The following is a 24,302-nucleotide window of genomic DNA, read 5'->3' as shown; positions in this document are numbered from 1 at the left end:
ATTATGCACGTTGCCTTGCATGTGGCTCATGTGAACTCGGCCATTTTCATGAACTGAAAGGGATTCCACTCCCTCAATGTGCAGCTGGTGTGCAACCACAGGCAGCTCATCTTGCAGGTGCATGCTCATTATCACGATTCATTCATTCTGCAGCAGTCCTCTGTTCCACCTGTATTTGAACCACCACATCAAGTCAAAGGCTGGCTACTGGCTGACAAGGGTTATCCACTCATGACATAGCTCATAACTCTGGTCAGGAACCCATGCACAGTAGGCCTACAGTGAGAGCCATGCTGCCACGAGGAACAATATAGAGCACACCATCGGCATCCTCAAGCAATGCTTCCGCTGCCTGGACCGCTCTGGAGGAGCCCTGCAGTATTCAGCTGAGCGGGTATCAAGATTTGTGCCAGTATGCTGCCCAACCTGGCCATTATGGGTGAGCAACCCTTGCCACCACCTATCAGATGAGAAGCTGAGGAGCAGGAGCAGGAGCACGAAGAAAATAAGGACAAGGTGCAACAGGAAGTGGAGGAACAGGAAGAGGAAGGGAGGCTACAAAGGCTATTCTTTCTGCCTGGGCTCTACGTGATCAAATAATTCATGAGCAATATGAGTAACCTCAACCACACCTCCCCATTCATCAACAGTCCCACACTCCTTACCTTTCCTCTATCACTGACCATCACATTGTCCTCTTTCCGACAACACAAAAACAAAAACCTCCAAAAAATGCACATTCCAATCCAATTTTATAAATTCACTCATTAAATAATACCTACAAACTGAAACAAATCACCCTTGTGCATTCCCTTAGTGCCTGTCTTCTGCCTGCCTTTGCCTCTTCCAGTGCTCCTATGAGGAGCATCCCCAGTGGCTGCAGCATGGGTGGTGGAAGGCTGCTGACCTTCAAATGAGGAGACTGCAGATAGCCTTGGAGAGCGACCGTGAGCAGCTCTGGGCCTAGAGGGCCTGGCTTCAGACTGCACCATCTTGGCTTGGACTGCAGCAGTCTGGGCTGGCTGGCTGACAGGCAATAGCAAGGGCACTGGCAGAGTGGCAGGGGTGGGAACAAGAATGCTGTCTTCCTGAGAGGACAGCAGGTTCGTGTTCCATGGAGCCACTGCCACTTTCCTGGGCGGTGCCTCAGCAACCCTGCTGTTCTGTTGGAGAACAGATTGATGGACTGCTGTGATGCCCTGGAAGCCACTTTGAACAGTGATATCCAGAGACACGATGGCAGCAATCTGAGCTTGCAAGGTTGCAGTCTGAGCTTTCACTGCAGCACTCAGACCTTTGATAGAAACTGTTTGCACTGCAATGGAAGCTGAGACATCGGCCATCAGATGCTGCATCATGATGGGTTCTGTGCTGATGTAGGGGGTTTTGTTCCAGGGGCTTATTGTAGGTCAGCCAGTTATGTTTTCCTGAGCTGCCCTGCCCGCTGTGCGGTTGCGAATCGCTTTCCCCTTCCTGATTCTGAGCTCAGGACTTATCGAGTGGTAACAAGGACAAACGAACAGACCAGTGGATTGGTGCAAGGAAAACCAATGTTTATTAATTAGAAAAGCTAACACTACAAGAAAAACAGTATTATACAGAAGATAAAAGAAATCGCTATGGATGCAATACAGTTTTACACTTAACGGGAGAAGAAACGGACACAACGAGGGAAAAATTCTAAAATCACAATTTTGCAATACCCCTTTAACTCCCACCCTTACACCTAGCTAGGTTGTCTTGTAACGGCCAGAAAGATAATGCTCACCGGTGAAACAGATGAAAAGGCCTGGCCCTTGTGCCCCGCTGCTGCCGTCAAAATGTGCTTGCGATGCTTTCTAGATGGTTTTCCTTCTTGGTTGCTAGCAGACAAACAGGACACTGGGCCGAGGCGAAGAGAGAGAGAGCGAGGTGCTGGGCCGCCCCAGTTATATCCTCTCGGCAATGGGTCATTATCGAGCCTCATCAGTCCGTTCCATTGTCCGATTTGGGCTCGAAAACGTAAGACAAGAGACCTTGATTTTGGCCCATTTACGTTGATGGCACCAATCAGTACCACAACTGCCTTTCCATTGTTTTCTGAATGTCCTTAATTGTTCTGAATGTTCCTCAATTGTTCTGAATGTTCCTCAAGCAACTGGGACTATCTCCGCCCGAACTTAGATTGTGTAGGCAAACAATTGATAACCTGCCTCAGGGCGTGAATACAACTGAGCTTGCCTCACTGCATTGTTCAAATTAAACATGCAGTCTGTGAAGCTATCAGAAAATCCATATGGATGCCGCAGGCCCTTTGGCTATGTGTCTGACCGCAGCCATTTTGAGAGGCCCTGGATTTTTAAAACACAGTCACTCCAAGGTTTCTTTAATAACTCCAATTAATCTTCGGGGGGGGAACATATGAAATTTTGCGAATCCCTTCAGTCCCCCCTGTGGATACTTAAACTTGCTTGAAGTGTCCATTCAAGGTGAGCAAAATTTCTGACCGCCGCAAACAACCCTCCCCTTTATTACCTATCCCCAATCCCTCGACACATACATTCCCTTACTTGGAGAGAGCCCCAGTGTACGGCAGGCATTCGGATAGAAAACAAGGTTGAATTACAACAATCCCAGCATGGAGGGGTCCAAATACCCCTGCACCACTTGGGATGAAACAGTATTTCACATACTATGCATTCTTTATAAAAATAATGAAACAGGCTGCCATCACTCGCAAGTGATGCATCACAGAACTCACACGGGTGTTCCATCTACCCGAGCATACTGGTCCTTCCATACCCTTTGTGTTCTAACTACCACCTCGGGACTCCTTTTCCTACACTGGATGCAAACCAGGTAGAGGACGATCCCGAGCTGACAGATTACTAGTATGTGCGATGCCAGATGAATCCAGGAGGGGACCTCTATATTCTCAAAGGTGTCCCACCAGGGTGGGGTCGTAATACTGAGAATATCGGCCCCTATCTGGACAGTCTTCTGTTCCAGCGTGTAAAAGTGTTTTTGGGAAACCACTACTGCTTTTAATAGTTTAATGAGGTGTTCTGGGAGAGGGGGGATCTGGTAGCCGAAGAGGGCTACATACTTTTGGAGGTTGGTGAAATTTTCTTTCACAGTGAGGTGAACAGTGGATGGTTCAGGGATGGGGACAATTCGTGACTGTGCCACTTGAACTTCTGCCTCGGGTTTAAAGCAGAAACTGCTGTCACTCACCGCGCACCAGCTGTGCTGACCGTGCTGGTATTGGGACGCTGCTGTGGTGACGCAGTATGTCCCACCTCCCATATACGCCACCTGTGGGGGGACATGGCCTTGTGCCATGGCTTCCATGGTGCAGTTTATAGGCTTCGCGTCAGCAGCTCTGAACCCGCACTGTGGATTTGAATAGGCATTCAAGTGCTGGGGACACAGGATTATGTGTGATCCCCGGCTACGGCACCCCGAGAGGTCAGTACCCATCATAGCATGCTCCCACTTTATGACGTAGGGCGGGACCGCTGTAAAACGAATGTGTGCACCCCCCTGAATGACTCCAATGTTCTCCACCCTGTATACCGGCGCAGGTAGGGCCGTCCCGCCCATGACTGGCATCCTTACAACTATCCCTATGATGGTGTGGTTGGAACGCCCACAGTCCACTGGGACTGGGTAGGCCTCAGCATGGCCTGGTCTTCGTGCAGTTCCGAACCCACCACCTTATTCTCATCAGTCAAAACCTTCTTTAGCTGGGCCTTTAAACCGTTGATCTGCGACTGCAGTTCAATGTCATCTAAACTATTAATGACCGAAGACCCCGTATTAAAACCCGTTAACACATCGTTAACACTACCCCTCTTTTGTCTCCCCACCCAGTCCCCAGCCTCGTGGCTATGCGTATATAATTTGGTCTTATCGACCTCCGAAAAATCGAATTCATAAAACCTTTGAAACGTTTCTTTTAACAGGGCTTGATATAGTTTGGCCGTCTCTGCAGGGCACCACGCGGGCAAGTGCACCTCTGTGAGATTTAAAATCACCGAGGCCACCGCGTAATGCACCCCTTGATACAGCACCTGGTCTGTGGGTATCAGCACCAGGCCGTTCCCTCGTCCCTTGGTGGTGGTGGGGCATCCCTCTGCTACAGTCTGTGACGTCGGGGCCTTGAGCAGGGGCTGTCGGGGACGGGTCACTAATTCAGTGGCATTAACCGAGATTGGGGAGTATGGGATCGTGCATGCGTCCAGGCGCGATTCCCAATCCATCCCCCTCCTGTTATCTTGCCACTGGCTGCGGAAAATGATGGAAATGCCTGTGGGGCAGACCTTCTCTGAACCCCACATGCAGACATAGATCCCCTGATCCGGTTCCCACCATTTGTCCCAGCACACACTTAACCCTCCCTGGGTCCCTGTGATGGTCCTGTGGGTGTTATTCCCTAACCTCTCCCACTCTACCCTGGGGTTCCCCATATCCTTACTTAATTTTCTAAGCCACCACCACCTATCCAGGGGAACGTTGCCTTTACATGACAAACATATTCCTTTTCCCACGGTGACGCTAATCCTTGGGGTGACAATTCGTATCCTCAGGCACTGAAGGGAGGTCTCCCCATATGAAAAACCGGTCTGGCTCGAGTACTGGGTCGAATTTGACCCCAGCCATCCGGGCCAGCTCCCCTCGTGAGTGTACAAGGCGATTTCATCTGCCTCGCGTAGGCCACTCCCATCGTGGGCTAGGGGCGCCGTTTTTCCGGAGCATCCGAAGATGTGGTGATCCTCGGTGTCACCCTTTCTCGCGAGGCTCAGCCCAGACAGGGTGAGCAGGATCACGCCTCCGAACATTCCCTTTTAATTCCCTGTAAAAGATAAAGAACATCTAGCCGGGCTCCCTGTAGGCTTCCTGGCTCGGGTGAAGTGTGAGCGGGTCCCTCGACCTCGGCTCACGTAGACAACACTGGAACGGTTCCATCTTAAAATTACACTATGGTTCCACACCTTATAATTAACCTAAACATCCTAACTTAAAACTACAAACTTAACTGCTAAAGTTATATACATCCGCCGCCTGTCTCCGAGCGGCCAGCTCAAATTCTGTCAGGACTGCTGCAGGCTGTTCCCTGCGGCATGGCTGTACTGACCTTTACTTCCAGTCCCTCACAGCCCGCGACTGCTGGCTGAGGACCTTTGTCTTTCGACTTAACTTTAACACGGGAGGTAGCCCCTTTAAACTGGGGAGCCGGCGACAATGTCTTCCTAGGCTGGGGTGTCCGAGGGGACCTCCTAGGAAGTGCTATTGGTGGGGCTACCCTGGTGAGTGGACCCTTGCTGTGGGTCACAGTCCTCGCTGGCTGGGGGCTTTTCCCCTGTGGCTCCTCCCTTCCCAAGTCTGAGCTGGGGACAAGCAACCCCTCGCTGCCTGCTGCCGGTGGCTGGGAGTTTTCCTCTCCAGGTTCAAAACCTGGGTCGGGGGCGGGGCTACCTGCCTCGGGCTCCTCCTCCCCAGGCTCTGGGTCAGCGGCAGGCACCTCTCCGCTACCTGGGACTCCAGGTCGAGAGTCTCCGCCCCCAGACGCCACCTCTCTGATGCTGTACTCAGGGGCAAGACCTAAGACCTCCGGCTCCTCCCCTTCACCGCAGTCGGGGGCGGGACCTTCGTCCTCCGACTCGGCTTCCTTCCTAAAAATCGGGGCGGGACCTAACCTTGCTGGCTCCCCCCCTCTCCTGTGACCAGGGACAGGACCTAGGACCTCCGGCTCCCCCCCTCTCCTGTGACCAGGGACAGGACCTAGGACCTCCGGCTCCTCCCCTCTCCTGTGACCAGGGACAGGACCTAGGACCTCCGGCTCCTCCCCTCTCCTGTGACCAGGGACAGGACCTAGGACCTCCGGCTCCTCCCCTTCTGGGTCCCAGAACAATGGGGGAGTCTCCCGTGTGGACGGGACAACTCCTCCCCTCACGCAGGCTGCTCGTCCTGCCTGTGTGACCTGCGGCTGCAGCCCCTCTGCAGTTTTTCTCTTCCATAGGTAGACGGGCTGCGCAGGCTTCAGTCATTGCGGGGCTTCGTCAGAGGGGGTTGAGGGAGCTACCACACCGGTAGTGGCTGATATTTTTCCCTTGCTGGCCATAAAAGATCGCATGGCCTCAAAAAATGACTCCATGGCAGCGGGGGTAATTCCTGTCTCTGCCTCCCCCGTCGCTGCCTTTTGGGCTGGGATGGGGGGATTCTTTCCCTTGGTGTCCTTCCAGGGGTTTTTACAATCTTTGCGCCAGTGGCCGTCCTTCCCGCACTCATAGCAGTTTAACTTAGCCTGGGCGGGACGATTCCCTTCCTGGTGCCATTCCCTTTTATGCTGGGCCCCTGGTTTAACCTCGTGGACTTTCCCCTTGGGTTGGGGCGTCTCGATACCCCTGATATTTCTAAACACTACTGTGAGCTGGCGGATCACCGTTTCTTCGGTGGTCTGGGGGCCTCGGGGGTCAAAGCAGGCCGCAGCTTGAGTTCGAATTTGGGGCAGGCAGTTTGTCATGAGACAGCGGAGCCAATGGGCCAATTGATCTCTGTTCAGGAATGCCCGCACTGGCATTCCCGGGCATGCGCTCCGGTAGACTGGCCACAGCCTGTCTGCAAACGCCTGTGGGGACTCCCCGGGGAGCTGTACCGTTTTTTCCACCCGGGCGAACGGACTCCCGTCATTTAGTCCCATGGCCTCCAATATCTCATCCCTTAACTCCTTGTAATCCTTCTGCCCCTTTTTGCACTCATCTGATAAGGTTTGGAGGAGGTCACTACCCAGAGAAAACAGCAGCATTTTTGTTTGTTCTGCTTCATCGCAGTCATTAACGCACGCTGCCTGCTCTATCTCACGGAAGTGTAGAGAGGGGTCTCCCTTCACTGTAAGCTTAGGGATATGGCTAACCATGGCCCTGACTGTTGGGTGCCATGCGGCACTACAAACTGGTTCTGCATGGCCCCTAGGTCCTCGCCATCGGCGGGCGGGCCATACCTCCGTTGTCGGAGGGGGTACACTGGTCCCGGTCCCGGTCTCTCTACCAGGGCTTGCTGGGTCTCCCCTAATGCTTCATCCTCCACCCCCCCTTGCTGCCAGACCTCCTGAAAACTCGGGGCTATGGGTGGTGGCCGTGAAACCTCTGGTTCCCTAACCAGTGTCATTCTGGGAGCTGCCTGTGGGACTTCCCTGCTTGGGTTGCCGGTAGAATCCGACTGGCCTGCCTTCGGGCTAATGAGGCATACCATGCCCTTCGCCCTCGCTAAAGCCATGCTCAAGCTTTCTATTTCTTGCCTGCAGGGGCCATGATCTGCCTCCTCAAACCCCCGAGCGCAGGCCAGCTTATAGGCTGCTTTTACTTCGCCTACCTTTTCCTCCTGTGCCTTCAGTTCCCCCGTGAGGCGGCCAATCTCCGTCTTTAATCTCCTCTCTTTCTCCCTGGATTCTCTTGCCAGATATTCTACGTGTTCTGCCCTGAACCTAGCACTCCCCTCCAGCTCAGCTATCTTGCCTTCCAGCCTTTCTACCCTGGCCTGGTGCTCACGCTGCACTTCAGCGGCCTGGCTTTCCATGTGCTCTACCTTCCCCCGATGGTCCCGGACCATCGCTGCCCTCTCCTGGCTTACAGCCTCCAGGGCCACTAGCACCTTCCCTTCTGCTGCAACCTTTTCCTGCAGCTCCCGGGACAAATGCCTTATTTTAGTTTCCTTACTGGCCACTGCTTGGTCCAGTATCAGAACCTGCTTTTTATAACACATAAGCCATACCGCTTTTTCAATGCCCTTGCGGCGCCCTTTACTAGCCGTCCACTGGACGGCTGCCTCTAGGGGACGCTCGGCTTTTAACATATCACTCACCCACTTTTTCACGATATTTACCTTGCCGCACACATAGGTAGACAACCTTTCCTCCATTGCGGATTCCTCCTCCGCACTACTATCTGCCTTGTTACACACTTTCGCCTGACCTCCTACCTGGCTCGCCACTTCTGTAGGGGGTTTTGTTCCAGGGGCTTATTGTAGGTCAGCCAGTTATGTTTTCCTGAGCTGCCCTGCCCACTGTGCGGTTGCGAATCGCTTTCCCCTTCCTGATTCTGAGCTCAGGACTTATCGAGTGGTAACAAGGACAAACGAACAGACCAGTGGATTGGTGCAAGGAAAACCAATGTTTATTAATTAGAAAAGCTAACACTACAAGAAAAACAGTATTATACAGAAGATAAAAGAAATCGCTATGGATGCAATACAGTTTTACACTTAACGGGAGAAGAAACGGACACAACGAGGGAAAAATTCTAAAATCACAATTTTGCAATACCCCTTTAACTCCCACCCTTACACCTAGCTAGGTTGTCTTGTGACAGCCAGAAAGATAATGCTCACCGGTGAAACAGATGAAAAGGCCTGGCCCTTGTGCCCCGCTGCTGCCGTCGAAATGTGCTTGCGATGCTTTCTAGATGGTTTTCCTTCTTGGTTGCTAGCAGACAAACAGGACACTGGGCCGAGGTGAAGAGAGAGAGAGCGAGGTGCTGGGCCGCCCCAGTTATATCCTCTCGGCAATGGGTCATTATCGAGCCTCATCAGTCCGTTCCATTGTCCGATTTGGGCTCGAAAACGTAAGACAAGAGGACCTTGATTTTGGCCCATTTACGTTGATGGCACCAATCAGTACCACAACTGCCTTTCCATTGTTTTCTGAATGTCCTTAATTGTTCTGAATATTCCTCAATTGTTCTGAATGTTCCTCAAGCAACTGGGACTATCTCCGCCCGAACTTAGATTGTGTAGGCAAACAATTGATAACCTGCCTCAGGGCGTGAATACAACTGAGCTTGCCTCACTGCATTGTTCAAATTAAACATGCAGTCTGTGAAGCTATCAGAAAATCCATATGGATGCCGCAGGCCCTTTGGCTATGTGTCTGACCGCAGCCATTTTGAGAGGCCCTGGATTTTTAAAACACAGTCACTCCAAGGTTTCTTTAATAACTCCAATTAATCTTCGGTGGGGGGGAACATATGAAATTTTGCGAATCCCTTCACTGATGGAGGTGACCACCCATTCCATGTTGGAAAGGATGGGCTCCAAGCTCTGTGCAAAGCCCGGTGCCAAGTTGGTGCTGGACTTCTCCATGCTCCTTGACATTGTTTGCATTCTTTCCAGTGCATCAAGCATTTGGTTCTGTACACCCATCAGCCCTCTTCTGTAGCCTGGCCCATTAAAGTCCTCATCTGACTCCTCTGGAGCAGAACTTGTGTGTGACCTCGCCCTCCAGCGAGCTGGCACCTGCGCTACCCATTCCTTCCACTAGGGTGCAAATCCCTCCTCTGTCCTAGCCTCTAAAATGTAACTCCCTGAGCTGGTGGCTGCAAGTGTAAGATCGAGTGATGGTGTCTCTTCCTCTTCCTCCTCTGACTGGGAAGGTTCCAGTTATTGGGTATCTGAAATTAAAAATGGAGAAGGATTGGGTTGTGGTGAGGGGAGAGGGCAAAGTAAGAAGTGTGTGCTTACACCATCTGTAGCTTGTGAATCAGAAGAGATTGTGGGATGAGGGAGAAGTGGGAAGAGAAAAGGAGGATTAGGTATGTAGATACCCTCATCATCAATCCCTCCAGTGTCGCCAGTGGCCACAGATGCCCCTTCACATGATGGCCAGCACTGTCTCCTCCATGGGAGTTAAAACATGCAGGTGCACTTGTCCTTCTCCAGTTCTTTCCTGCTGCCTCCTGTTATGCACCACTGTCTCCTGCAAGAAAGAGGGAAGTGTGTCAGTGAGTGTCCTGCATGGCTGTCATGGATGAATAGCTGCCAGTGTGTGCGAACTGTGAATTGTGGGTGCAAGCTTTGCAACAGTGCTAAATGTGTGAGGATGAGGTAAAACATATGAATTAAAGCCATTTAAAGATTGAACTCACTCACATTGACAACTCGTGTCAGATCGTTAAACTTCTTCCATGTCCTGGCATTGATTTCCGATGCTACTTCTTCCCACTGCCTCCTGAGCATATGTCTAAAGGGCCTCCTGCCACCCAGGATGCCTCTCCTTCTCCCCACATCTTGCTCCAAGACCTCCCGTGCATTGTCAGAAAACCTTGGTGCTCGCTCTCTCGCATGTTCAGCCATTCCTCAAAGTATCACAGCCCAGATTCACTTTTCAAAGGACTCCCCTCGAATCTTGCAGCCACAATGCACCTCCTCTTTAATAGGTGCAGGCTGCCGTTAAGTAGCGCTAGCCACTCACGATATTGGACTCCCTGCTGATGTGTGTGGCCAATGAACAGTGTGGGCAGTGCTGGCTGCATGCAGCAATTATGCAAAGCAGCAGGCAGCATCAATTTAACGTGCCGCCTGCTCCACAATGAACGAGCGCAGGGTTCATTGTGTACCGCAATCCCCATGCCGGTTTTCCGTCGTTATCCAATGTAACCCCCCTAGCTACCAGTTGAGAATGGGATTGGGAAAGACCCGGCAGCAGCTCATTTGCCCACCTGCCAGTATTGGTTTGTGACTGAAGCAGACCAAGAAAAAAGGAGGATTATAAAGAAAAGGGATTGTACAAACAAGTAGTGATATCATGAGCTTACAGTAAGCTACATTTTTAGAAGAGCATGCCAGGATCAGCACCAGGCGTACCTAAAAATGTGGTGTCTAGCAAAGCTACAACACAGGACTACATGCATGATAAACAGTGGAAGCAACATGCTATATACAGAGCTAAGTGATCCCACAACCAATGGATCAGATCATAGCTCTGCAGTCCTGCCACATCCAGTCGTGAATGGTGGTGGACAATTAAACAACTAACGGGAAGAGGAGGCTCCATGAACATCCCAATCCTTAATGATGGCGGAGGCCAGCAGGTGTGTGCAAAAGACAAGGCTGAAGCACTTACAACCATCTTCAGCCAGAAATGCCAAGTGGATGATCCATATCGGCCTACTCCTGAGGTCCCCACCAGCACAGAAGCCAGTCTTCAGCCAATTCGATGCACTTCGTGTAATATCAAGAAACGGCTGAGCGTACTGGATACAGCAAAGGCTATGGGCTCCAACAACATCCCGGCTGCAGTGCTGAAGATTTGTGCTCCAGAACTAGCCGCACCACTAGCCAAGCTGTTCCAGTAAACCAAAACATTGGCATCTACCCAACAATGTGGAAAATTGCCCTGTCCACAAAAAGCAGTACAAATTCAATCCGGCTAATTACCGCCTCATTAGCCTACTCTCAATCATCAGCAAAGTGATGGAAGGTGTCGTCAACAGTGCGATTAATTGGCACTCACTCACCAATAACCTGCTCACAGATGCTCAGTTTGGGTTCCACCAGAACCACTCCGCTCCAGACTTCATTACAGCCTTGGTCCAAACATGGATAAAAGAGCTGAATTCCAGAGGTGAGGTGAGAGTGACTGCCCTTGACATCAAGGCAGCATTTGACAGAGTCTGGCATCAAAGAGCCCTAGTAAAACTGAAGTCAATGGGAATCAAGGGGAAAATACTCCACTGGCTGGAATCATACCTAACACAAAGGAAAATGGTTCTGGTTGATGAGCTGAGTGGCCCTGGCAGAAACCAAACTGAGCATCGCTGAGCAGATTATTGGTGAGTAAGTGCCGCTTGATAGCACTGTCGATGACACCTTCCATCACTTTGCTGATGATTGAGAGTAGACTGATTGGGCGCTAAATGGACGGATTGGATTTGTTCTGCTTTTTGTGGACAGGACATACCTGGGCAGTTTTCCACATTGCCGGATAAATGCCAGTATTGTAGCTGTACTGGAACAGCTTGGCTAGAGGTTCGGCTAGTTCTGGAGCACGACAGCCTTTGGTGTATCCAGTGCGCTCAGCCATTCCTCGATATCATGTGGTGTGAATTGAATTGGCTGAAGACTGGCTTCTGTGATGGTGGGGACCTCAGGAGGAGGCCAATATGAATCATCCACCAGGCACTTCTGGCTGAAGATAGTTGCAAACGTTTCAGCCTTGTCTTTTGCACTCGTGCTGGGCTCCACCATCATTGAGGAAGGGGATAATCATATAGCTTCCTCCTCCCATTAGTTGTTTAATTGTCCACAACCATTCATGACTGGATGTGGCAGGACTGCAGAGCTTTGATCTGATCCGTTGATTGTGGGATTGCTTAGCCCTGTCTATAGCATGCTGCTTCCACTTTTTAGCATGCTGTTGTCTTGTGTTACCGCTTCCCCGGGTTGCACCTCATTTTTAGGTATGACTGGTGCTGCTCCTGGCAAGCTCTTCTACACTCCTTATTGAACCAGGGTGGGTCCCCTGGCTTGATGGTAATGGTAGAGTGAGGGATATGCCGGGCCATGAGTTTACAGATTGTGGTGGAATACAATTCTGCTGCTGCTGATGGCCCACAGTGTCTCATGGATGCCCAGTTTTGAGCTGCTAGATCTGTTCTGAATCTATCCCATTTAGCACGCTGGTCATGCCACACAACATGATGGAGGGTGTCCTCAGTGTGAAGGCGGGACTTCGTTTCCACAATGACTGTGCTGTGGTCACTGCTACCAATGCTGTCATGGACAGATGCATCTGCGACAGGTAGACTGGTGAGGGTGAGGTCAAGTAGGTTTTTCCCTCGTGTTGGTTCTCTCACCACCAACCGCAGGCCCAGTCTGGCAGCTATGTCCTTCAGGACTTGGCCAGCTCGGTCAGTAGTGGTGCTACTGAGCCACTCTTGGTGATGGACATTGAAGTTCCCCACCCAGAGTATATTCCGTGCCCTTGCTACTCTCAGTGCTTCTTCCAAGTGGTGGTCAACATGGAGGAGCACTGATTCATCAGCTGAGGGAGGGTGGTAGGTGGTAATCAGCAGGTTTTCTTGCCTATGCTTGACCTGAAGCCATGAGATTTCATGGGGTCCGGAGTCAATGTTGAGGACTCCCTGGGCCACTCCCTCCTGCCTGTATACTACTGTGCCACTACCTCTGGTGATGGAGGAGTCTGGGATATTGGTTGAAAAGTATGATTTTGTATATGCCTATGTCAGGCTGTTGCTTGACTAGTCTGTGGGACAGCTTTCCCAATATTGGCACAAGTCCCCAGATGTTAATGAGGAGGACTTTGCAGGGTCGACTGGGCTGGGGGTGCTGTTGTCATGTTCGTAGCCGGTGCCGAGGTCGATGCCGGGTGGTCCGTCCAGTTTTATTATTATTGTTTTTCATAGCGGTTTGTTACAACTGAGTGGCTTGCTAGGCCATTTCAGAGAGCAGTTAAGAGTCAACCACATTGCTGTGGGTCTGGAGTCACATATAGACCAGACCAGGTAAGGACGGCAGATTTCCTTCCCTAAAGGACATTAGTGAACCAGGTGGGTTTTTACGACAATCCGATAGTTTCATGGTCACCATTAATGATACTAGCTTTTTGTTTCAGATTTATTTAATTAAGTGAGATTTGTGGGATTTGAACTCACATCTCTGGATCATTAATCCAGGCCTCTGGATTACTAGTCAGGTAACAGAACCACTATGCTACCATTCCTGCTTAATTGCTAAAATATGTACTGGCACATTAAAATCTAGATAAATATACATTTCCCCATATTTTCCCAAATTTGTAATTTGCTGAACTGCGCAGCAAGAGTTGGGTTGGTTAAACAGTGATTAGGGAATTCTACAATAAATCTCAACCAATCAGAACTTTTCAATATTCCCACCTGTGTTGTGAGACCAGTGGAATCAGTGCCAAAAATTCTCTCTTCATATAACATAATAATATGAATAGAAATTAACTATGGGTTGCTTTTCTGGAACCAATTTTAAAACTCCAGCTGTGCGCAATTGGTTTCATCTGGTTTGTACAGTGTGCATTTTCGGTTTGTACATTGTTAAGCTTTCTTCCTCCCTATTAATGATGATCACTCACTGGTCCAGTCAATATCCATAGTGTTGATGAAGGCTGTATTGTCTTTAAAGCTGAACCACGTAATGGTTTTGAACAAATCGCAGACTTTAAAAAATAGTTTGAGGAACTTCTATTATTCATACTCATGATTTTCCTGCAGATGTGGGAGGTTCTCAATCATGGGCTGGAATTTTACCAGCGCTCAGAGTGCAGGTTTGGAGGCGGGTCCAGTCAAAATCAAAAAGATTGACAGCGGGTCGGTATCCCGCTGTAAACCTGCCTCCTTGTCAGTTTCCCAAGTGTTGGGTCTGTCATCCCTGAACAGACCCGACACCAAGTGGCGGGTCAGACAATTTAGATACTTAAAAGCTTGTTAAAAGGTAGTTAAGCACCATTTTACCATGTACTTACCATTTTACCAGCTTTTCCACGAGTTTCTCAGAGCCTGGGGATCACGTCAGGTAAGTAGGTCGGGTGTTGTGTCAGCATGGAATGATTTACTAACCCGACAGCTGCAAATGGTCTATGAAAGTTCCCATTTCATAGGTCTTCACTTTCCAAGGTTAGAAGCTGTTGCTTACTGCATTTAGAAGACAGATTGAGCTTTATGCAGCTAGCAAGTGTTTGGAGCAAACTCTCTATCCAGTGTCACCTCTTTGGAACAACCTCTCTCACCATTGACAAATGATCGCTTCTGTCATCTCAACTTCACCTGCCATCTATTCCATCAGCATCGGTGCCCTTGAAAAAATCTCACATTGGTTCTCAGAATCCCAAACACCAACATCACTGATCAGCCCCAACACCAGCATCACCGGGCACACCAGCAGCACCAACATCCAAACCAACCTTCTCCGCAATCAACTGATGCTGCACCAGCACCCGACTACATTGCTGCCCGGGATGCCAGCGATGGCCTCACCATGGCCAGATTTGCTTCACGTAACACTGTACACCCTGGCTGCCACATGATGTGCCAGGTTGGCACCACCTCACACCAGCACCATAAAGCATCCCTACAATGTCCAAGCCATTCTTTTCACACTGATCACCATTGGCGGGGATGGGGGGGGGGGGGACGTTATGTCTCACCATTCACTGGAACTCACTAAGAGACTTTCAAAGGTGCACACATATCTGTCCAAGAAGGCAAAGTGGTGAAAATAAGGATTTCAATGTTTGACAGCTCATTAATAGAAAGTTTACACGAACATTGCTAAAACACCCAAGTGCCTACCCTTGTGTGTTGTTAGTTGGTATGATTGGACTAGGATGAGGGTGAGTGTGAGGGGTGGCTAGTGAGATGGGGAAGTGATAATGTAGATAGAGAGGGATGCGTGGAGGTTCAAGGTAAGTTGGTGTAAGGATGTGCAGGATTAGGGTAGGAAAGGCAGAGTGATGGGGATGTGATGAGTGGCACAGGAGGATGAGGTTGAGTGTGGCTTTGCAGTAACGTTTCGTGATCTACTGAGATCATTGAAAGGTTGGTGCCACTGCAGCCAGGGACCCCTGACGACATCCCTGCTTGTGTCCTCCTGTGCAATGTGCAACCAGGCTGCATTGATCTCCTGGGAGGTCTCTTCCACCCATTGGAAGGGAAGAGAACCTCCCTGCGTGCTGTGACTCCCTCCATAAGCATATGGAGGGAGACATGGGAGAGCCTGGGTACAGCTGTGCACCTTTGTGCAGTGCTTGTCAGTGTTTGCAGCACCTCAATGCTGTAGAATACTGATAACACAACTGTCAAAATGAATGTGGACATGGCCCCTTTAAGGAAACTGGCTGATGATGTTTCATCAGATGACGTCATCAGACCCGCTTCCTTTTAATTGGCCAGGAACCTCACACGGTGGGCTTAACAAGCCCAATCAGGGCAAAATCACTTGGAGGAGGCGGGATGAAGACGGGAGTGGGCTTTGAGGCCGCTGTCTGCTGCGGCCGCATCGGACTCTCCACGGCTGGCGAAATTGTGGCCTTGGTGTGGTTTCGTTACTACACTGCCAGGAATACTCAACTTTTTCTTCACGGATGTATGACTCAGTGTAGTGGATAGATTTATGCTCATCAATGCTTTATACAAATGAAGGCAAGAGAGCAAGCAATAAGGGAAATAATAGGAGATAGACGGGAAAATAGAGACAATATACAAGAAAGAAAAGTTAAGGGAGGAATACTGCTTTGTGAAATGGCATGGAATTAAAGCTTTTGAAGGTACAGCCTGATAGCAGGTGAACATAATAAATACAGCAGGCAAATCACTGAATTTATAAACTATATACTACTGTACATTTCTGTGGTTGATTTTTCTTTGAAATGCTGATGAAGAATATTGATAAATGTTTTTGAACTTTTTGCAAACAAACACTTCCAACTCTTCTTCCGATTGTGTGATTTCCATTTTGAATGAGGCAATGTGCTCAGAGAAGAAAGGTCAATATCCATTGCACAATTAACTTTAGCTACTCAGTCCTTATAACAACTTGATATGCTCCATAAAGTACTAAGGTCTATTTATATACAGACACAAAATTAACAGAATTTAAGAAAGCAAACTCTGAGGTAAATTCTAGATTGACCATAATCACATTATATTAACTCACACTCTCATATCTCTTAACATGGACATGCAACATTTTACATATGAATTAACTTAATTATTTTAGCGATGGGGGTGTCAGGATTAGGACAACAAAGGGTAAACATTCTGATTGGTGAATTTCACGTACAAAATTCTACACATTTGCACTACATTCCTTGGTATGCTATTTGATGCAGGTTAAATTAAACAAGTTAATGCCTATGTTGCTTAATGTATTATGTTCACGTCATTCCAGTCTAAGTATGAACCACACATACAAAAGACAGATTTGATGTTAATAAGTTCATCATTGCAATATCAAATTTGTAAATATCTTATGTAATTCCCAGTGACATTCTTTTGAGGTGGTTAGCTTTTACAGCAAGTGAATAATACCAGCAAAGTCTTTTTTTAAAACAAAGGTTTATTTGCCAAGACAAATACATCAATGTTGCACATACACAACATGGAAATTGCATTCACCAATTTAAATATAAACACACACGCACACGCGCGCACACACACGCACACACAGAGAATACAAACTTGGTGTTTACAAGTTCATCATTGCAACATCAAATTAGTATATATCTAATGCAACATTTCCATGCAATTCCCAGTGATTTTTTTTAATGGAGAAGTGGTACTGTTTAGTAGGGCAGGGGCAGAACTGCACTCACCTCCAGGTTAAGCACTTGGAAAATATAATATTGCCTCTTATAGGTTAAAGTCAAAAAGCACTATAAGACACTAAAGAAAAATACTACTAACTATAGATTCATTGGAATGTCTTTGAGAGCTAAAAGATATAAAACACTTCATTTTTTCTAAACTGTGGTATAACAATATTCCAAGGCCATTATAGAAAATTGACAACAGTATTCTACGTGCCTATTAATTTTCAATGCTATGCAGTACTAGAATGTTTGTTCAATCCTAGTATTTCTCAGTGAGATAAAAGAAATGCTGGAAATCTGAAATAAAAACAGAAACCTCCATTCTGATGAAAGGTCCCGTCTAAAACGTTAACTTGTCTTTTTTCTTTTAGGTGCTGATTGACTGGTTTCCAGCATTCTCTGTTTTCTCCCCCCACACATTTCCCATTGACATCTGTTCCATTATCTATTAAGGCACAGCAATATATGCCTTGTGCAGTTTCGTGTTTTTTTAACAAGTGAATGTAGCAATCTAGCTTAGAGCGAGCATTTTCCTATGTTTGTTTCCCCTCCAAAGAGCCACTGACCCGTTCTGCTGATCTCCCTAACAGCAGAAGTCAAGGGAGATTTATATAAATTTTCACCTTGTATTAATCCAGAGTAAATTAATATTTCAAATGTTCTGGTATCTGAGATCAGTTCCAAGTATTTATTTTTCTTGGCGCATCTAGTGACAACGCAGCGGCATTGTCACTTTCTGCTACCGACAGCACGTTTCTGATAGGCTTTCTAACACTAGCAACATCCCGTAGCCCTAATGCTAACCACCAGCCCCGATCTTTAACCCTGACAGTCTAACCTTGACACCCTAACCGCAACCCTTAATCTTAGTCCCGGACCCTAAACCTAACCACAACTCCTAAACCTAACCACTAACCCCTAACAGCTAAGCCTAACCACTAATCTTAACCCAAATCCTAAACCTAACCCTAACCACTAACCCTAAACCCCAACCATGAACCATAACCCTAAATCACACGTTGTCAATAGATGTAGGGCCAGCTGCTGTGTCAATAGTCATCGTGCCATCATTAAAGATGCAGGTTAACCGCATTGCCAATAGTCACTCCGTATTTTTTTAAAAAAAGGATTTGTTTTTAAATACTTCCAATTGCATGAAATTTTGTATGTCCTCTGTTTCCCTAGTGAAATGAAGGCATCCTATAAATACTGGGGCCTGAAGGGGAGAGGAGAACCGGGGCCCGAAGGGGAGAGGAGAACCGGGGCCTGAAGGGGAGAGGAGAACCGGGGCCCGAAGGAGAGAGGAGAACCGAGGCCTGAAGGGGAGAGGAGAACCGGGGCCCGAAGGGGAGAGGAGAACCGGGGCCTGAAGGGGAGAGGAGAACCGGGGCCTGAAAGGGAGAGGAGAACCGGGGCCCGAAAGGGAGAGGAGAACCGGGGCCCGAAGGGGAGAGGAGAACCGGGGCCTGAAGGGGAGAGGAGAACCGGGGCCTGAAGGGGAGAGGAGAACCGGGGCCTGAAAGGGAGAGGAGAACCGGGGCCCGAAGGGGAGAGGAGAACCGGGGCCCGAAGGGGAGAGGAGAACCGGGGCCTGAAGGGGAGAGGAGAACCGGGGCCTGAAGGGGAGAGGAGAACCGAGGCCTGAAGGGGAGAGGAGAACCGGGGCCTGAAGGGGAGAGGAGAACCGGGGCCTGAAGGGGAGAGGAGAACCGGGGCCTGAAGGGGAGAGGAGAACCGGGGCCTGAAAGGGAGAGGAGAACCGGGGCCCGAAGGAGAGAGGAGAACCGGGGCCCGAAGGGGAGAGGAGAACCGGGGCCCGAAGGGGAGAGGAGAACCGGGGCCTGAAGGGGAGAGGAGAACCGGGGCCTGAAGGGGAGAGGAGAACCGGGGCTCGAAGGGGAGAGGAGAACCGGGGCCTGAAGGGGAGAGGAGAACCGGGGCCCGAAGGGGGAATTGGTGTGAAAATGTGCTGCATGATTATTTCAAATGGGTTAGCGCCGTCATTAAAATAGTGGACAGAGGAATTTCATGTGAACACATGTATATCGAAATTGCACAGCTTGATTTCACCCCATGTGTTTTTGAAAAATTTATGGCGCACACCCACTGATCACTCAAAATACTCCTTCCACTTCAACCACTTTTTAACAAAATTATTCCTTCTGAAAAGTTAACTGGTGCTCTAACTCACCTGGAGTATAGTGATTTCAGTGTTGCTAAATGTGACTCAGCAACCATTCACAAATAAATCACAACAAATCAAAAAAATAGGCACAGGGTGTGACTATATTCACTAAACAGTGCTGAGAATAGATCAGTTCAAAAATCCAAACAAGGTGAACATAACAAAGCTCTTAATTCTTTCAGTAGTGAAGAGCCTATGAAGCATTCAAGTATTCTTCTATTTTCAATCATTTGGAAAAAATATATTCTGCAACATTACAAAAGTTATTATAAGGTATTAGCCAAATGTATAAATATTCTAAGTATGGCAAAACTAATTTTGAAATTTGGGTAGCAAAACCCTTCCTGTATCCTCTGAGGGTTAGTTGACTTTAATGGCAATTATACAGCTTAGTTTAACAATAAGCAACAAATTGATTTTTAAATCACCAGAAAAAGTTTTTTTTTTTTTTAAAGATGATTTTTTTAAAATTTTGTTTAAGCAGACCTTCGTTTTAGAACTGACTATAGGCTTCTGACTGCTTTGTGAATGTAGTTGATTAAGGTAACCACAGCAAGTTGAAACACTATCGGAAGTCATAAGGCTAGGTGGCACAGTGGCTTGGTGCATTGGCGTACCAAGGTACTGCACCACAGAGTGGCAAAAGGGTTTACACTTACAATTTCCCACCCAGTGAGTTGCCAATCTCTACTGGGTTGTAGCTTAGAGGGGGGAAGCATATAGCAGGAGCTGAGCACTTTCACAGCAGGAGAAAAACAAAATGGAGAGAGGAAAAACTGAAAAGGCTTCAGCTGTACGGATCCTCCAAAGTGGCATTATCAGGAACAGGGTACAAGCCGATCAATTGACTCCTCTCAGCTGTGAATGGTGTATGGAAGAACCAGAAATAATTAGGAAAGCGTTTAAACAAAAAATGGAGTGGGGTGGCGGGGGGAGAAGATCAAGCTGTAAAGCTGTAATATTTGTACATTTGTGGGACAATGCTGGAACATGTGTACAGTATGGGAATATACGCAAAGCTTTCAGAATCTTTGTATAAGCAAACTACTTACAACACATTTAGCAAATAGGGATGCATGAATTCTGCAGTTCCCCTTTCACGGTTTCAGAGGATAGCACATTACAGATTACATGTAGGTCAGGATCCTGTAAGATTTACACCATATATACAATAATGAAAGAAGGAAGTAAACAATTAATAGTCCAACATTTTAAAAATCGATTATGCAATCCATTATGACTATCGCATTTGATTATTTCAGTGAACAGGGGATCTACAAAGCTAACACCTTTGACTAAGAGAAGACCCTCAATAAAGAACTTATAAACCACAAGAAACAAAGTGTATCATGAGTGGGTGTGAAAGTATCAGTTCTAATCAGGGAATGACTCCTTTAAATTGAAAGGTCCCAATAAAACAAAGAGATATGATAACCTAAGGGCACTGCATGCTACTTAGAGTCAGATCCCAGGTCACGAGTTGGATGCTATTTATATTCTGTGGCCCATTCACTGCACATTCTACTTGTGTGTTGGAGAAGTCACACCAAATACCAACATATTTTTCTTTTTAAAGAATTTGCATTGGTACTCAGTTGCATGGAGGTGTGATCAAAATCAGCCTTTTGTTAAGGAATACTGCATGGTTTCAGATAGCCCTCAGTTCCTCATGTTTAGCAGATGGGATTCTACAGGTCTGTGATCCAATCAACAGATATGTCACAGGTATCAAATATATTCTATTTATGCCAAATGAACAGATTGTTGCTTGCACAATTTTATCTTCATAATTCTGCTTTTGAGCAACCAAATTCTTATTTACCCAGAATACAGACTGATGGTTGGACAGTAGTATAGGAGTATAACATAATTCTGGAGACTTCATAGGTATAAATACACAGTCATTGCATCCGATATTTTATGTAAGATCACTAGAACTATAGGGGGCTGGAAAGTCCGGGCTGAGTTGCTGCACCACTGGATGTGCAATGGGACAGGACCTCCTCCTGCTCGTCTGCCCTGACACAGACCCTGTCCTAAGTCCCAGGGCTGAGTCATCAGCATAAAAGGGGCAGGTGCCCATACTACTTATAGCATTCCCTGCTCTGTCGAGGCTGGGGGGTGGGGTGGGCAGGCCAGTCTGGCCAAAGTGGCTAAAGACATTTTTTTTCTTACTGAGGTGCTCCTTGGCATTGTTGCTGCTTTACTATAGCATTGTGGGAAATGACATTGGGGGCCCTATGTACGGCTATTGCACAGCATGTATACCTGCATCATACTGTACATCGGCTGTACATTAGGTATAAATGGTGGAGTTTGTGGTGGGGAATGAGATGCCATCAGTCCCGTCTTGTACTGTAAAATAATAATGAAGGGCAAGATGGGTGGAAAAAAGCAGCTGCCTCTCCCCCCTGTCAGAATTTTGAACAAAAAGAATCTACTGCCCCAAATTCCGCCCCCCACCCAGTTTTTGCGATTTCTGTACTAAAACTGGGCATGAATTTTGGAGCTAGGTAGTTTTAAGTCAATACTAGACTGAAAATAAATGATATTGATTGTAATTTGTTCCCACAATTAAATTCAAGTCTCTCTCTCTGTTTTGTAGACAGTATTTCTTGTCAAACTTTTGGCATGTAGAATTGAATCATCATTTTATTTTCCTTTCAAACATTTTATTAGGATAGTAGGTAGTTTGTTAGAAGATTGGTATTTTCAAAGTAACCTATTGACAGCAGACAAATTGGGATAGAAGTTTTGCACTGAGAAACCAGCTACTGTCTGATGTGATTCCTGAACCCACCAAATATGCACATATCCAAAATAAAACAGAATGGCCCACTGTTGAAAGCTGAAGGCTATGGTAATACAACTATGATCACTCAGCCTAAATTTGACCAGATAAACTGCTACCTGATTATGTTTTAAAATCAATTAATGCTTCAGCCATTCTTTTTATCCTTACAGATCCGAGACAGCTCCAAATACTGAATAGACTGCTTACCATTATTACTCAGACGTTAAGCTCATATTATTAGATCCGAACCTATATTTTTGATTTTGTATTATCACATGTAATATCTGCAATGTAACGATTGATTTGTTTTAAATCTGTTCCGATCTGTCAAAGATAAAGATGATTTTCTGGTGATTTTACATTGTACGATTTAAATCTGTGGTTTGTTTTGATGGTCGTTAAGGCTTTGGGCATTTCAGACTGTTACCTCCAGACAACTTGGCAAGTCAGAAAAAAGTCAGAGTTATATTTAGAATCATGATCCAACTGTTGAATGCCAATGTACCTACATTGTGCTAGTTTTATCCTGGAATGTATAAGACATGAACCTACTTAACTATTCGGCAGTAAATAGCTGGTTAAATCGTTATTCAGATTTTGATATCAATCAATGCACCCATTTGAATAATTAGGGTAGCTTACAGACAAAATAAAAACAACCATGGTTATAAGCAGAGATTAATAAATAATGTCTGACACTGGAGAAGATATGGCTGACGAGAACGAAGCTGAGCTGCATCTTCAGTTGGACTTCCTTCTCCTCAGGTGCAGAAATAAACTGGAAGAGAGGCACAATGGAGAGTTGACAATCGCAGAGCACAACCAAGCTGGGAAAAGATGGAGTTCTGAACTAAATTTAAACTAAAAGGGGGATTATAAACCATATATTTCAGTTTGGAGTTTGGACAAAAAAATGCATTTTAGACCTTTTTAATAACTTTGCTTATAATTCCTGTTTTGGCTACTTCCTTGCTATCATCTTCCAGGCAGAAGACCGAATGGTCTGGGTAGCAAACTTCTACAATGTGTGAGTAATGGAGGACAACATCTCCTCCACTGCCACTTCTGGACACAAGATGAAACACACTGCTATTGCAAAGAGTTCCCGCCAACGATTAGAATAAAGAAATGGCAAAAGATGCCCATAAAGGACAGGCAGCTTCAAATGATAGTCAAGGATGGGAATCACTCAAGTCTCTAGAGAGTGAGAGCCTACCATCAGGCCACCATCCACACCATGTAGATAACACATATGGCTGCAGATCACATCTGAAAGAAGAGTACCAGCTTGGGAAAAGTGCCAAGCTGAATTGAGGAGGCAGAGGGAAAAGGGTGCCAATATGAACTAAGAGTTGGAGGAGGAGAAAGTATCTGTGAAAGGGTAGGGTGTTGGATAGGGCACAGGGCACAGTTGGATGAGGTACAGCATCGCCTTCCAAAACTACTCTCAGACCCTAGGCTCCGCCCAACACTACCACATTGAGGCCGCACCCCCCACCTTCTTTAATTCTCATGGACTCCAAAACTGCTCTCTCTAATGCTCCCTGACCCTTGAACCTCCTCTCACCAGTACTTTTACACTGTCCAATCAAATACTTTACTCCCAGACCCCTCCTTCCAATAGTCCGACACACAGGCACCTCCTTCCCCAATGCTCCCGTACTCTAGTACACTGTCCACTGCTGAAAACTCCACCATCCACCTCCCATTGTTTCAAAATCCTGGCCCCCATCAAGTACTCAAAGATCCTATGACCTCCCCCACTCTCACTGCCTAGGATCCCCTTCCAGTACTCCCACACCCAGCAAACCCCTCCTCTAATTTTCCCACACCCCATTATCCCCATCCCAGTGCTCCCATAACTCAAGACCACTGCCACCTTTGCAAAGTACAGTCCCAGTAGTCGCAGATCGCAGAACTCTCTTTCCACTATTGCCAGACCCAAGGACCTCCTCAGCAATACTGACGCCCCTCACCATTCCTCTGGTCTTCCCATATCCCACCAAGACTACCTTCCCAATAGTGCCCATCCACATGATCCCACCCCTATTAGTGCTACCTGCCTCCTACCTACTTGCAACCTGGAACATTTTCCCTACCACCCCCTGTGTATTCTGGGCTTTTAAAAAGATGAAGAGTGCATTGCTAAACAACATATCAACCCCGATTGTAAGTTAACCCACCCGGCAGAATGGGGCATAGTCGGGTCG

General features: G+C 47.4%; 1 protein-coding gene across 1 annotated transcript in view; it reads right to left on the bottom strand.

The window, feature by feature from the left end:
* Positions 1–16,030: 16,030 nt before the first annotated feature.
* LOC147115881 (vesicle-associated membrane protein 3-like) overlaps positions 16,031–24,302 on the bottom strand; it is a 179,393-nt gene continuing 171,121 nt past the window's right edge. Inside the window, exon 5 of the mRNA XM_085990524.1 lies at positions 16,031–22,870. Coding sequence (XP_085846650.1) covers positions 22,854–22,870 — 17 coding nt within the window. The 3' untranslated portion in view covers positions 16,031–22,853. The remainder of the gene's footprint in view (positions 22,871–24,302) is intronic.

This window comes from Somniosus microcephalus, chromosome 6, assembly GCF_052327205.1.
Source record: "Somniosus microcephalus isolate GS21.2 chromosome 6, FLI_Smic_1.0, whole genome shotgun sequence".
In the NCBI taxonomy this organism is placed as follows: Eukaryota; Metazoa; Chordata; class Chondrichthyes; order Squaliformes; family Somniosidae; genus Somniosus; species Somniosus microcephalus.
This window is presented reverse-complemented; position numbering and strand designations above follow the sequence as displayed.